The sequence below is a fragment of the Diorhabda carinulata genome, chromosome 1 (genome assembly GCF_026250575.1).
Source record: "Diorhabda carinulata isolate Delta chromosome 1, icDioCari1.1, whole genome shotgun sequence".
Taxonomy (NCBI): domain Eukaryota; kingdom Metazoa; phylum Arthropoda; class Insecta; order Coleoptera; family Chrysomelidae; genus Diorhabda; species Diorhabda carinulata.
In genome coordinates this window covers 31,540,534-31,555,681 of record NC_079460.1, presented here as the reverse complement: position 1 = coordinate 31,555,681, position 15,148 = coordinate 31,540,534, and the positions used below count along the sequence as shown (strand labels likewise).

The 15,148-nt window shown below is 29.4% G+C and overlaps 2 protein-coding genes across 4 annotated transcripts in view; one reads left to right on the top strand and one right to left on the bottom strand.

Annotated features, from left to right (window-relative positions):
- The window catches only part of LOC130899111 (uncharacterized), a 40,051-nt gene extending 34,093 nt beyond the window's left edge, over positions 1-5,958 (top strand). Inside the window, exon 8 of the mRNA XM_057808886.1 lies at positions 1,096-5,958. Within this exon, the coding sequence (XP_057664869.1) occupies positions 1,096-2,233 (1,138 nt within the window). The 3' untranslated portion in view covers positions 2,234-5,958. The remainder of the gene's footprint in view (positions 1-1,095) is intronic.
- Positions 5,959-8,124: 2,166 nt separating this feature from the next.
- LOC130899101 (scavenger receptor class B member 1) overlaps positions 8,125-15,148 on the bottom strand; it is a 49,455-nt gene continuing 42,431 nt past the window's right edge. For all 3 annotated transcript variants that reach the window (XM_057808863.1, XM_057808853.1, XM_057808874.1), the window contains 5 exons: positions 14,058-14,284; positions 13,391-13,560; positions 13,115-13,236; positions 12,418-12,543; positions 8,125-11,665 (listed from right to left, as the gene is read on the bottom strand). In XM_057808863.1, coding sequence (XP_057664846.1) covers positions 11,423-11,665; positions 12,418-12,543; positions 13,115-13,236; positions 13,391-13,560; positions 14,058-14,284 — 888 coding nt within the window. In that variant the 3' untranslated portion in view covers positions 8,125-11,422. The remainder of the gene's footprint in view (positions 11,666-12,417; positions 12,544-13,114; positions 13,237-13,390; positions 13,561-14,057; positions 14,285-15,148) is intronic.

Below are 15,148 nucleotides of genomic sequence, written 5' to 3'. Positions count from 1 at the left end.
AACTTTCTTAAATATATTAAGTGACCCTCAGTTCTTGGCTAATAGTACTTTTACACAAATCTCTTATTTTCATAATGCTGTGTTTCGTTTATTGTGTCTTGGAGATATTATTGTTTTTATTTAAATATCTCTATTAAGTTTCTCCACATAAAATTGTGGTACAATAGTCATATTTACGTAAAAAACTATTTAAATTTTGTACTAGGGTTACTATAATGACTTAAATTATTTTTTCATTTATTTAACTTCATAGATATTTTTTAACCATACAAAATTTAATACGAGCCGTATTTATTGATAATAGCCATATTTAATTTGTCGAAGGTATTTATTATAAATATTTCCTAGTATAAATTATAAAATTGATTTACAAAATGTATACACATTAATTCTTAGTGATTACCTCAGTTTGACATTGAGTAAATAAACCTCTTGCCTTATAATTCACATACTTAGCATTATTTTTTTCACTATTAATGTTATATATTTATATAGTATTTTTAAGGCAGTATAACTGCCATCTCTTTATGTGTATAATAATATGATAAATCTTTTATTTTCTATTTAGCCTTTTATTTTGTAAATTTGCTGTTATATGTTTTTCTAATATATTTTATTTTATGATTTGACTAGATTTTCATTTTATTTCTTCCTTAAAATAAAGAGACAAACAAGTTAAAAGCAAGCTGCTGTAGAATAAAGAAAATGAGGTAACAGATATAGCCGAAATTGAGTGCTAGAGTAAAATTCTAACAGCGTTTTGTTAAATCGGCAATGAATGGTTAGCATATGGATACAACAATTATAACACAATAACAAATTTTGGATAGAATTTTCAACTTTGCTATGGAAACAGTAAAAAATTAAGCAGTTAAAGTGATAAGCTTGATAATTTTTGCCACCAATATGGTTTTGAAACAAAAATATATTCAAGGTTTCTCTTGAAGGAATGCCATAGCAGTATGACTGTTTGGTTTTTATTTCAATTTTGATTTAGTTTACAATTGCCGCATGTTTTATCAAACACAAAATTGCATGCCTTGAATCACTTTAATGACTAAAGTTCATTAATATTCATAAAATTTAATATTTTAGGTCCCCCAAACAAAATATTAGCAGTGCCGATGAAATATTTTCAAGTATAGGTATTGATAAGAAACAAATAGAACATTTTCAAAATATTTTCGACAACATAACTGGTGATAACGGAAATTTGCAGGAATACAATGATTTAAGACAATCAACTAATGAAGACGTATCGAAAAGTAAATCAAATAATAATGATTCCCCTGAGAACATTACTAAAAATATTACTACCGACAATGATTATAATGTAGATACAAATGATTTAATTCTGCTCGATAATGTAACAAACAATATTATCAAATTAGAGAACTTCAAAAAAGTAGACGTTATGTCAACAATAGAAAATAACTGTAACACATCAACAAACTCTCTTAATTCTGAAAATTTATCCTCGCCTATGCAAACAAGTACAGACATTTATTTAGATTCTGAAATTATTTCAACTGATGTTGCATCTAATGATTCTCAATCTCCTAAAAATTTACAAGAACCCTTTAAAGTAAAGTTTAATTACGGCACTGGGAATGTCAAACCAGAAAGTGAATTGAAACTTTATACTTCTAATGAATCACTTTCCAATCCAAAAAGTGATCAAAGTCTGCTAAATTCAGAGGACAGCTACCGAAGCTCTCCTGTATACAAACTTACTAGAGAATATAAAAAACAAAAGAAGTACAAAAAGAAATACTTTGGAGTTAAAACTTTGCAGAGCATATTTAGTAAATATGACGGATATTCTGATATTGACACAACTGCTTCCGAGTTTGGAGACGATCCACCAAGAAATGTAATAAAAGAAATGGAAATTGTCGAAACTGACTCCAATAAGTATGCAGATATCAGTCCCCAATTTGAGGAGAATATTCATAGTTTGTTATCTGATATTTTTGTAAAACATTTTCCGGTAGTAAGTTCAGAACAGAATGCAAGTATAAATTTGAATAGAACTGTCGGTACAAAAAAATATTTTTCTTTACACGGCCAGAACTTGAGAGTAGGTAAAGCGCTAAAATTGTGTCCTAATGATGAATTTACAGATAATGACAGTGATCAAAAAAAGGAGAAACTTTTGGCTAGATATGTTTATAATGCAAATTCTTTAAGTGCTGAAGGTATTGGTGATCCAGACTTTGGGACACCCGTTTGAAATAGGATATCTTAGGTATTCGATTTCTTGATAATATCATATATAAACAACAATATCTTCATGGCTTCTTGAACATTTATTAACATACTACTGTACATCTGACAGTTACTTTTTCTAATGATGATTACTCCGAAAATTATTTCTATTCATACTTATGAAATAGATTGATTTTATGCATTCCTAGATAGAGAAATTAATGTGTCAAAATCAGTTTCGATGTGAATATTTACCAGATATGTAATATTTACACTTTCACTTTTATTTAATAGTTATGATCAATCAACTTTTTTGTTTTGTGATTAGATTCTCGTCTTTTACTGAATTTAAAAGGTCAATAATATCTAATGTATGAATGACAAAATCAAACAAAAAATCTACTAGATCAGAGCTGAATTTTTAATATTGCTGGATACTTCTAATAAAACCTATTGATACATGTCAGATGAAATGATGAATGCTGAAATCGACATGTGATGATGATTTATTTTATATCATTGAAGTTAATTCTCAAATGTTGAAGTTTACATCTTGCCATTATATATTCTTTTAAAATTTAGAATCTTGAAACCTAAATGCAGAATAGGACCAATTGAAACCTTCAATACGTTAATGGGAGTAGAAAATAATAATCAAAATTAGCATTCTGACAAGTAGACATACACAAAATATCTTACATAATACAGTATACTTACCACAACATATCGATTGCATATATTTGTGACGATGAGGAACCTTATAAACAATGGTAAGGATTTTAAACTAATTTTTAATGGAAGTTTAGGATTTAAAATTTTTTGAATCTGCCCCAAAATATTTAGGTTTGATAACTTGTAAGTGTATTGTAAAAAATAGTGTCTTTTTGGTTTATCAGCTGGTATTACTTCAGTAAAGGTATTGTAGTTTTTTAAAAATCACATTTTTTATTTTTGTTTGCCTTTTCTGTTTACTGTCATTCAACAACAGTCAAAAACATACTCTATCTCAGATAGAATGTTTCAAAAAGTATTAATAACTCATGTAACTCTTATCACATTTATCTGTACATAGTCAATACATTGTAATTCAGTAAGAGTTTCTGTGGATAAGTCAACTGATACTATTCTTGCAAAATAAACAAGATTATGTTTTCAATATTTTGGTTTATTGCTGGCTGACAAATCAGTAACAATATATGTGACATCCGATGAAGAATAATCAGTCATTAGTTTCTTACCAGCTGAGGTATATTGATGGAAAAACTTATCTATAATTATACGAGGTATTCTACAATATAAATAAACACGGGTATTTTTTAGGTACACTTTCTTTAACGGATTTTTAAAAAATATTAAACTCTTTAAAGAGTGAGTAGATAACCTTATTTTGTGTCAAAATTCTAGTTAGTCATATTTTGGGAGTGATTAGAAGGCATTAGGATCTTTGATTTCATATTATTATCATTAAGTGAGGGTTACATTTTCATTTATTGTAAAATATTTCTTAAATCAAAAATAGTGATATTTATTGAATATTTTTTGCATAGAAAAGATACATTAAATTTGTTGCATTGCAGTATAAAAATTATCAGAAAATTCAATAGAATAAAGAAATTGTACTTTTTTCAATATTTGGTGCCTATATTGTATAACTAAACTACTGTTCTAACTAACTAAATATGTATAGTAATATTTCTAGACTTTTACGCGTTCATATTTTGGGTATTCTCCTAATGATTATCAATATAGATTTCAACTGAATCGGTACTATAGTTGGTACTGAAAAATTAGCATTTCATATATTATTATACTTAGTGTCTGCTAAATTTGTATCCAGTGGTTGTCGTAAGCCATTATAAACATAAACTATTTTCTACACATCAACAGAACTAAGAAACCAAATAAACTTTCTCTTATACTATAAATAAGCTAGAATCCTATAAACTCAGTTATCAATCATGGTATTTTGATGCATTAGAAATGGTACTTACATAAAACATTCATTAAAGGTTTTTTTTGAGGATTCGGAGTTTAGTATATAGTTGCGTTTTGAAATCAGTTTATATTCACTGGTCGTTACCCTCCTAAGCCATAATAATTTATATTAAAATCGTTAGGTAATAGTAAAAAGTAGCATAGAACATTAGGAGGGTATACTTCTTCAATCGACCAACCACCGATCTAAAAGTGTATTATAAATAATTCGAAATTTAATAGTTGTCAAACGTAAATGTCAAAATTTTTACACTTATACTAATAAATTTCTATGAAGTTCATTTCAACATATGTTTTACACTGATTGCTGAAATTTTGTAAATTCGAAAATATGGTTGGAATTTATCAATTAATTGCTCAAAAATAAATGAAGTATTAAAAGTCATAACCCCAAAAATTTATTATTGTGTTTCAATTATTCCAGTTTTTTATAAATGTGAGAGTTTTTATGGAAAACACATACTTCGTTGGTTTCCTGGCTTGCGCTATCTGCATCACCATATCATTTATCCCTACATTATTTTCATCTAGCGTAAATAATACCATCCACCAAACTGTACAATAAGAATTTTACTGCCTATGTAGAAATTTGGCAATTTGTATAAACCAAAATATAGTTATGCGTATGGACAAATGGTTCTCTCAGCCTTATCAATGTTTTGTGCGAGGGTGGTTTAACAAAAGAGTAACTTTTCAGTTAGAAAGTTATTGTACGGGTTAGTTACTTTCTTTGGGACACGTTCTTCGAATGATGTGCATAGCTTTGGTTGTATTATTGTTTCTAAGATATACCCAATTTTCAACTAATGTCATATCGACGGAATAATTCACTTGAATTGCGGTTAAAAATATCCAAACATTTGTTTACATTTTTATTGCGGGCGAGCTTTTGATCACCATTAAGCAATCGTGGCACTCATCTCTCGCAGATAGCTTTTTCACATGTAACCTCTCATACAAAATATTACATACTCGTTTAGTTGAAACATACTCCATTAACTATTTTATGTTATTTTATTTGACGATTTCTTAGTACCAGGGGATTGATTTTATTGAGATTTTCTGCAATAGTTTTACTAAATGACGGTCTCGAATGTTCAGTAACCATATGACCACTTTTTAAAAGTAGAGAACCAGTATAAATAATTTTGTGGGACCGAGCTCTTTTAGTATAATATTTATTTATTTTTTTCTCGGTTTCTTTAATTGTTTTTCCACGTAAAAAATAATGTTTAATCACCGCTCGAAATTTCTTTTTCTCCACATTTACCGAACAACGAAAGCTGTTTTCTTCATATGAAGTTAAAAATAAAATTTATGAACATTTTAATAGATGACATCAGAAACATGGCGTAAAGTAATAATATGATCAGCGTTGTGAAAGTCAATCTACTCTTCCATCGAACCGCCTTCGTATAGACTATACATTTTACCATTTTATTGACAAAAATGTTATGATCAATTTGTTTACTACTTCTTGATTTCTATTTGTAGCTTGTTGCATCTGTTTTCTTGTTTGATAGTATTAAATATCCATGATTGACAGTTTAAATTATATTTGGTGTATGTATTTTATTTACGCTTTTTTTAAATAGGCGCTCCCTTATGCTAATCTTAACCTCAAGCTTTTTACATATTATATATCCTGCTAAGGTCTATTAATAAACCATATTGTTAGTTTCGTTAAATGCCAGAAAAATGAATTTGTGAAATCTTTTAAAACATATCTGTCTAAATAAAAGATTATGCATTTTTGTTTTCTAGTTTTTTTAACCAATTTTCTACTTTTCAGCTAAAAATGACGTTTTTGTTCTGAAATAGTAAGCAGTCATCTAGTGCTAGTTCTAGTGAGTTAGTGGCAGTACATCCAAATGTAAATGCTAACCTTTTGTGCTGTAATTTAAAAGTGGTTAGAAAAATGAGAAAAGGTTCAATCAAACAAAACCTATGCTGCTTGTATTAGAAGTTTGAAGATGGTCGGAAAAATAAAAATAAAAGGATCAGGTATCAATAAGGAATACCAATTACAGAAATTATCAATTCTTCATCAAATCAATCGATTAACTTGGGTTTAAGAAAGTAAATATTGAAGTGATATGAGTAAGTTGGAATTTCCAGAATCTTTGATAAAATTGATCCTAAACATATTTTTACTACCACTACACTATAAAATATTTACACTGCCAAGTTATCTTCTTCAAAGACCACAGTTTTCCAAATTTATTCAGAAAAGTTGTCCCTAAATACGGTCAAAAATTTTTGATGATATTTGATTACATAAGTTTTGTAAATATTCACCAGCAAGAGTTTAGGATAGTGGAAACTTTTTTATGAAAAAAGTTAAAATAAGAGGTTAGGATTTAGTCTATATTTGCAAATAAGAATATAGGGAAATGAGAACCTTTTTATAAAAATAAGTAAATGCAGAAGGTTATTGGAGCTCAGGTTTCAGTCTGTATTTGCGAATAAGTTGTTGGCAAAGAGGGAACGTTTTCTAAGAGCACGGTATTTTTTTATTTTCTTCACTTTTATGAGGGGTGCAAATTATTTAATAGCAATTTTCTGTTAGTTCAAATAAAAACCAAGATAACCCTATGCGATTTTTCTATAGTATAAATCACTGTTCTGCCAGGGTCCAGTGGAATGGATTACGAGGCATTTCGAGCGTTGGAATAAATATTAAGGAATGGCAAAACAGAAAAAATAATGCAAAAGCTTTAAGAGATTATGTCATATTTGCTTAACTGATTTACATTACATTACAAGTGAAATCAAAATATCTTCTGAGGCGATAGTAAAATATTCGGTGGTGCATCACAAGAATGCATCAAAAGTACTTATAATGAGAAGGATTCTCATGGTTGCAATCTCATTATTAATCATTGCTTGAGTTTTGAAAATTCCACTAATTATTTCAACGCTCACTCACCCACCTCATGACAAGGGTTGTCGTGAACGTTAGTCATGTCGATGTCGTTATGAGTGATGTTCTTGCCGTGACCACAACGATAGTAGTCGCTATGTGAAACGCCCAAAAAAGTATTTCAGGCGCCGTGAACGCTTAGTGGAATGCACCCTTAATCCTCTTAAATTGCTGCCTATTTTTAATTTTCACCAGCAGCGTCATTGATAAGTTACTGAGGTTTGCGGTTTTCGGCATTTTAGCATAAAAACAGCTTAGTATTAAACTTTTGTGTAAAATCCTTATGAGTGGGTGAATCGTTGATAACTGCTCCATAACAATTATTAAATATCTATAATCTATTGTCCAACTAAATAAATATGACGAAAGAACAACGCACAAAACATTATTAGTAAATCATGTTTTCCAGAATCCTATTAATTAAATGTTATATATTAACTAGAGAAAACTTCAGCGTGTCTGCTTGTTTGGTAGATAGATATATTATAATGAGGGGGCTTGTGGCTTATTCTATTGAGATCTTTTCAGTTATATTATGGTCTGCATTTCTGCTGCTTTATACTTATCAATCAGCTTGAAAACTGAATTCTTCCTGTAGCTCTTTACCAAGTGCCGCGAACCATACCACTGTTGAATTATATCAGGGCTTCTTTTACAACCCAATCAATTTCAAATGTTTATTGAGCTTAAAATGTTCCATTAACTGATACCTTTACTTATCAGGTCTACACTGAATTTTAGCAATTGTTCTAATGTGTCCTGTTTCGATAGATTACTAGTTCTTTGTTCTACAAATTTAAGGACCACTGTCTATCTTTTTTTAACAATGTGGTCTTAAGAATGAATGCTTTTTGATGACATTTTCGTCTTGTTATTATAATGCATGTTTTTTATTATTATTCTCCATTTGTAGTGACCTCTGAGGTAACTTGAAATTCCAGTGAAATTTTTCAGTAGTTGTTACGATATTGGCATGGATTTTAAATAAAATGGAAAAGTAAAAATTGGAAAATTTTATTTTCTAATTGAATACATAAAATTTTATTGCAAACTGAAAATAAAAATCTATATGAAATTTTGCAATTTGGAAAACACATAGATTTTGTCAAATATGGTATATTATATAATAAAAAGAAAATAAAAACATATTTTTGTACTAATTATTCAATAATAACACCACAGTACCCAATTTTATATCATAAAATATATCATAAAACTTAGAAAGAATATAAGTTGAAGAACGTTTCATGCATTACCCGGTCTATCATAAATTATATTGGTGTTTATAGATTGTTCCTACCCGATTTTTATATTTAATGAATCATTTATAAATTTTGACAATATATAAGGATATAGGAAGAACTTTAGTTTACATTTTTACAAATATTTTCTCGTGTAAGTAGTTTCAAATCAGTCCAACTAGAGAGAGTAAGTTCCCGTTTTCTAATCGTATTTGTTTCCATTATTAAAAATAAACATAAATATGAAGGAAACTTATATACAAGACAAATTTCAATATTCATATTCATTAAGTTTATTATCAGTAATCTTAGCCAGGGAATCTTCACCATTATTTGTTCTAAGCTTGTTACTCTTGTAGAAATAGAAACTCCGTTTTCAAATGAAATTTTTGAAGTGAACCGATTCATTTCTCTTAAACTATCGTAACTGAATACAGTAACACATTTTTGGATTTTCCTATTTATGGGCTTATGATTAAATGTAAGAAATATTTAGTATCAATGTTTTGTCTTCCTTTCTTAGACAATTTCAAAATTCAAAATAATATCTATGAATAACAGAATTATAGGTATAATCCATAACGACCGGTAATCATTTGAGAAAATATAAGATTTATTTCTTCCATTTATTAAAAGTTTCAGATCGTTAGATATAAATTGACATTGGTAGTTTACATTTAACATATACATATTTCAATTTTTGGTATAAACAAGTGGAAACTTCATTTCTACGGTAAATCTAAACTAAGATAATTTCATTGATTCAAGGTACTCACCCTATTAAATAAATAGAACCAATATCGTGATATACCCTATATTTTCTCCAATAAAATTAATGGTTGTTATAGATTATGCCCATTAATTATGTTCTTTACAGATATTGCCTTGAAGTTTTAAAATAGAAATGAAGCGGTAAAATAAATATAAATCTTGTTGTGGACATTAAACCAATAATAACCAAAAAATGGAATATTCCAACTAAGTTGGTCTTGAATCTTTTAATAATATATTTTCTAATTACTTACAAACCATCATCTTAACCTATCGATATAAAAAAACTACTTAAAATAAAATTTATTTTCTTTTTTGAGCAAATATCTTGTTCAATATTTTCATATCTACATAAAAGTTCACACGGAAAGAAGGCAATTTTAGTTTCTAATTAACAAAAATAATTATCACACTTGTAAACAAATTCTTTTATTCGTTGTTTAAAAATTGCCAAGTGGTCAAAAATAGTGTAGATCCTATTCATAGGATCATAAAATGATATACCATTCCTGTTTATGCAAACAAGTTACTTTGTACAAATTGACTAATAATTTAATTACAAGGATATGGAGACAAAGAAATTCTAAGTATTTTAACCCCAGATTCCTATTAATAATACTTACCTAAGAATTTAAAGATACCGGAAAAACTGTTTGTGTTGAATTCAAAAAGTATTCCAAGAATATCCATTAGGAAATGATCTCAACGCCTAAATTTGCGAAAACTTGAGACACAGTTTGTTTCGAGTCTAAGAAGTATTGGTCATTTTGTACAAGAATCGATCTGATAATATACCCAGAATTATTCATTATAATTTTCGAGAAATTATATATGTAAAAGTTGCAAAAATTCTATATTAATAGTATCGACACTTGAATTTCTCTTTCAAGAAATAAAAGTAATTTTTCCTGAGAAATACGTACCTAGTTCAAATCAAAGGTCTGCCCGTATGGAATTATTATCTCTTCGTTGCTGAACAAATTTATGATTAAAGATGGATTATAGATTATTAAATTTATAAATAAATTAATTTACAACTATTTATAAGAGGCCGAAATAATCACAGGAAATATAAACACTACATATCTTATCTATTTTTACTAGCAAAAATGTTTTTCCAGAAATCATAAAGTAAGTCGCTAACTGTAAGGCAATAATTTATCTTAAGTATTTCAATTTACAGTCGAAAATTAGGATGGACCAAAACTATAAATACAGATTATGAAAACAATATCTGAAGTTGTGATTTATTGTTGCATCCATCTTATTCTGAGTAGTAGTCTCACAAAGGGTCGATAGTTATGAAAAAGGAAATGTCAATCCACGTCAATTGTTTTATATGTAGCTATTGATAAACATTAGAGCTTATCTGAAATCGAAGTCAGCTTTAAATAATGATCGCCTAAAATTATTTTGTATTAGTAAGACTTAATGAAGATACGTAGATAATTATTGGTAGTATTTCTTATTTGTTTGAAATATTTCTTCAGATAGACATATATGTATTTTATTTTATAAATTATCCTATAACGACGTTAATCATGCGTACTCTATTTTTACATTATTCTTATCAATCGACTGTTTCCACGGATTTGGAAAAATATTTTTTCATTACATTGTATATTGTAGTTGTATTATTAAAATGGTGGAATAATGCTCGAGGTAAGTTATCGGCCAACATATGATTTTTTCACTTTTAACATACACTAACACAATTTGATCAAGATTTTAACCATAAAATTATTGTAGACTTGTATCAATGATACGTGAATATGTATTTCTTAGTGATCAAATCTATTGTAATTGGTAGTTTTTCTCATTTTTATACTCTAGGGTTGAAAAATCTATATTGCTAACAATTACAACTGTTTTAGAGTACAGAAATTGGTAGTAACATGATTGTAAATTTAGTATTCAATCTATTTTTGACAATTTATTTTGAGCAGAATTTCCGGGGCTTTGGAACTAAATCATATTCGCCAATCACTGTTTTGTAGCGGATCGTAACCCGTTAAAATAACAGACATAATTTATGCCCCCATAAAATATAAAAAATATTTACGAGTGGTTCAAAACATGTGTATATTACTGAAAACTAAGAAATTAATTTCTCAAAAATGGAATCAATGTATTTAATTTTCACTAGTAGGTTTGAATAACAATTTTTTAATCAATTCTTATTTTATTCAAAGCAATTTATTTTCATATAAAGATATTCTCAGGAAAAATTACTCAATAATTTTACCGGATCATTTTCAACCACCTGAATTTGTCTTTTACTAGTCTAATATTTTGGAACATTAGCCATTGGCAAGTCCTTTGTTTTATTGGGAGGTCCAACGTGTCCAGGTGCCAAGTGGAGTGAACTAAGTCTGTTAGCTCCTCTTACCAACCTCCAAATGGCGATTATGAGGAGAATAGCTCCTATGAAAAACAACACAATTGTTATGACTATTCTTGCGATTGGTGGAACTGTAGTTGCTAATTTCATTAAGCCTGTCATCTCTGGAGGTAACGATTCCAAACCCTGAAAGAATAACCAAATAGTGTTAAAAGTACATATAGCGTGACTGGTAAAACAGATAATAAAACCTCGATCTAAACTACTTTTAAGTTTATAGGTTGTATAGTTTATAGATGAAATATTGCGTTATTTAGATATACCCTAGCCGAGGGTTATTATAACTATTATTTTCATCTATCAATATTTTTTTAGTCACTTTTCTACATTATATTTATTTGTAAATAGTGAGGGAACTCATGTGTGGAAAATATAGACTGAGACTACGGATCACCTCTTAAACCAATGAACGTATAATCTCTCTAATCTCTCCTCTTTTGTTAATGGCTTCAATGGAAGCAAAAACGTTTAGAAGTTTCAAACTAACGCAGTTCAATCCGTGAAGATAGTTCATATATTCAAATATCATGAAGACAATTCATTTTTGGAGAAAGTTTCTCATGTCATCTCGGTTTTGTTAGAAATAATAGCATCGAAAGGTCTCAACGTTCTTCGAAGGTAAAAAATCCACTTTCCTAGCTAATTCCACGAAAACTGATGAATTACATGAAGTATGAGAAAAATGACAACCGATTTCGATCTATTTATACCCTTTCAGGATGGTGTACTCGTAATGCTCGAAATTCCACCGAAGACAACATCTCTAGTCTTAAGTTTAATGTTCAGATAGATATTTTTAATTCTGAACTGTATGTCTCTGCTCCTTCAGATTCAGCAAATTAAAATAGGCACTATCATATAAATTGTTTAATACTTACTTCTTCGAACCACATTATAGGAAAAACAATGTCTGGAAAAGTGGCTACTTGTTTAATATCCACTACTTGAGAAACAGCCAAATTGATTTGTATACGTGCCCTTGCTGACATAGCAGAGCCCATTTCCTGTAATTACATGGAAAATATATTACAAATACGTATCACTACGAACATGAAAAGTCTATTCAAATTATATACAAGCAAAAATAAAATATTTATTTGTCTACCGGATACCGGATAGTTTGCAAATTTACTTGTGGGGCTTATCAAATGTAAAAATGGTTTATTCAACAATGGAAGTTGATGAAAGGAATATTATTGGAACATTGAAATACACGTGAAATGTTCTAATGAGCAAAGTAAGAAACTCAGATCTGATAATGGTTCAAAGGATAAGAATTATGAAAGAAAAGTTCTGAATGAAAATATTTCTGGTTTGAGCCCTTTGCCTTGTTCTTAATCTGACTTTTCACAGTTTCTCGAATCTGCATTAAATAATAATAAATTTTTAGAGAAGCAAAGGCCTACGTACCTTCTCATAGACAACGTATAAGATAACTTGAAAAATGGAAAATCTTTATGGAGAGTTATAAGGATAGAGGGAAGATATGTAGATATATGAATATGAAGATATATGGAATGTGGTTATAACTGAAAATGAATAGATTAAATTTTTTTTGCTCCGTTATAAACTTACCGGTTGAATATCCATATAGAATGTATGTTTTTCTGGATCAGGTGGGGAAATTCCTTCTACTGCAGTTCTGTATTTATCATCAGCGAGGTAGAAATGTGGGAATGATAGTAATATAGGAGAATCTAGAAACAAAAACAAAAATATGTTCTTACATAAAACGACTTTCCAACTGCAATAATTTGATTATTGAAATAGTATGACATGAATCGAAATATAAATACTTCGTATAATATTTTAAGGAAATATTGTGCATATTAAAGGCAGATAAATACGAACCGTATTGACATAAAGAAACATTGAAGAATCCAGATGGTGTGCAAGGAGGTCCTTGGGGACAGAAGCAGGCATTGTCTGGATTTTCCTCTACGCTTGCGAAAACATTTTTGGGTGGACTAAATCTGAATGCTGGTACTTCGTTACTGCTTGAAAGAACTTCTTTTTGAAATCTGTAAAATGAATATAATCACTCATATCTACAATGTCGTGTATATGAGAACAGGTTGATAATGACAGCTGAATACTTTGTCAATACATTGGAAACTTGTTAATGTGATTAAGGTAATTGTATTATATGCTTGATTCAAAGCCTTTGGTTTATATTAACCAAGACCCAAGTAATAAAATGGAAACATCTAAAATCGAATTGTTTTATGTTATTCTATTTTTAATTTTAGTTTGTAAAAGCTAGAGACAATTCCATACTGCTAGTTACTTTATGAACGCATAATTATTGCAATATCTTTGCCTATACGCATGTTATCAAGGCATTAGTAAGATAAATAAGAAACTAACTTATATCAGTTGTGATATATAAAAAAAGAATCGTGATGTGTATCTTATTGTTACATTGATCTTCATCTTCAGGGCATGTATGTTTGTTTAAGAGAGCAGAGCACTAATTAATATAGGTTTACGAAAAATTGTTAGATTTGATATTACTTACACTAATGGCAATCTGCGGCATAAATCTTTATCAAAAATGTACACTGTCGTATTTTTGGTCATGTGTGGTGGGAATATTGAACCATCTGAAGCTTCTAAACTGTTACATTGATCTGTAGCGTAATGCGGAAGTTTTTTGATTCCATTTACATTGTCAATTAAACCATATTTTGTAATATCTTCTACTCCAGTATTCACCGTTATATTATCTTCCGAAGTACCATTTTTCTGAAATAATGACAAATATTTGAAATAATATCATAATAAGATGTATGATAGCTAATCAACTATACGTTCAAATTAGCATTTCTTATTAGAAGAATTTTAACGCAAAATCAGTTTTATCAATGTATCGAGGGAATTATATGTGCTATTTCAGGGATTTATTACTATGAGTTTTATATACTTCAACACTCAACAGTGACCAAAAACTGACCTCAAAATGTGGGATAGCTCTAGATGCAAAGATCTTCGTCTTCTATTTCATACGCTGCCAGGTATACGGTATACTGCTGTGGTGTTCCGTAGTCTCAAACCTTTCGTGAGATGTTGTTAGAGGCCTCGTCCTCTACGTCACAGAGTCTACACGTTACACTCTCTGCTAAAACTATCGTCTTCAGGTATCCATTGACGCGACAATGATCCGAGTCTTGTTAGTATTCATAGGTTCTTCAACAGATTTTCCCTGGTTATAGTTTCCCAGAAGTTTCTTTGCCTATCTCAATCCATATATATTGTCTCTGTAACCTGTTTAACACCTAGCTAGCTACTTTTCCAGTGTTTGTTCCATGATTCTGCAGCTGATACCACAAAAGAGTTGGGTGTTGTGAAGGGTTTGTCCGCCCCTATTTTAGCGAGTCTGTCAACTATTTGGTTTCCATTCACTCCGTTGTATGACAGAATCAATTTGAGAGTAACTTAATTCTTCTTACCTAGCTCATAGCTTGTCCAGGCATTCCCAATCCAGTTTTGATTCTATAATATTGGAGAGCTCTAATCACTGCTTTGCAATCGGACAAGATGATGCTCTCCTGTTTTTTCCCAAATGCATATATTTCTGCTTGATTATTTGGAGTATTGCCTTGGCTTACA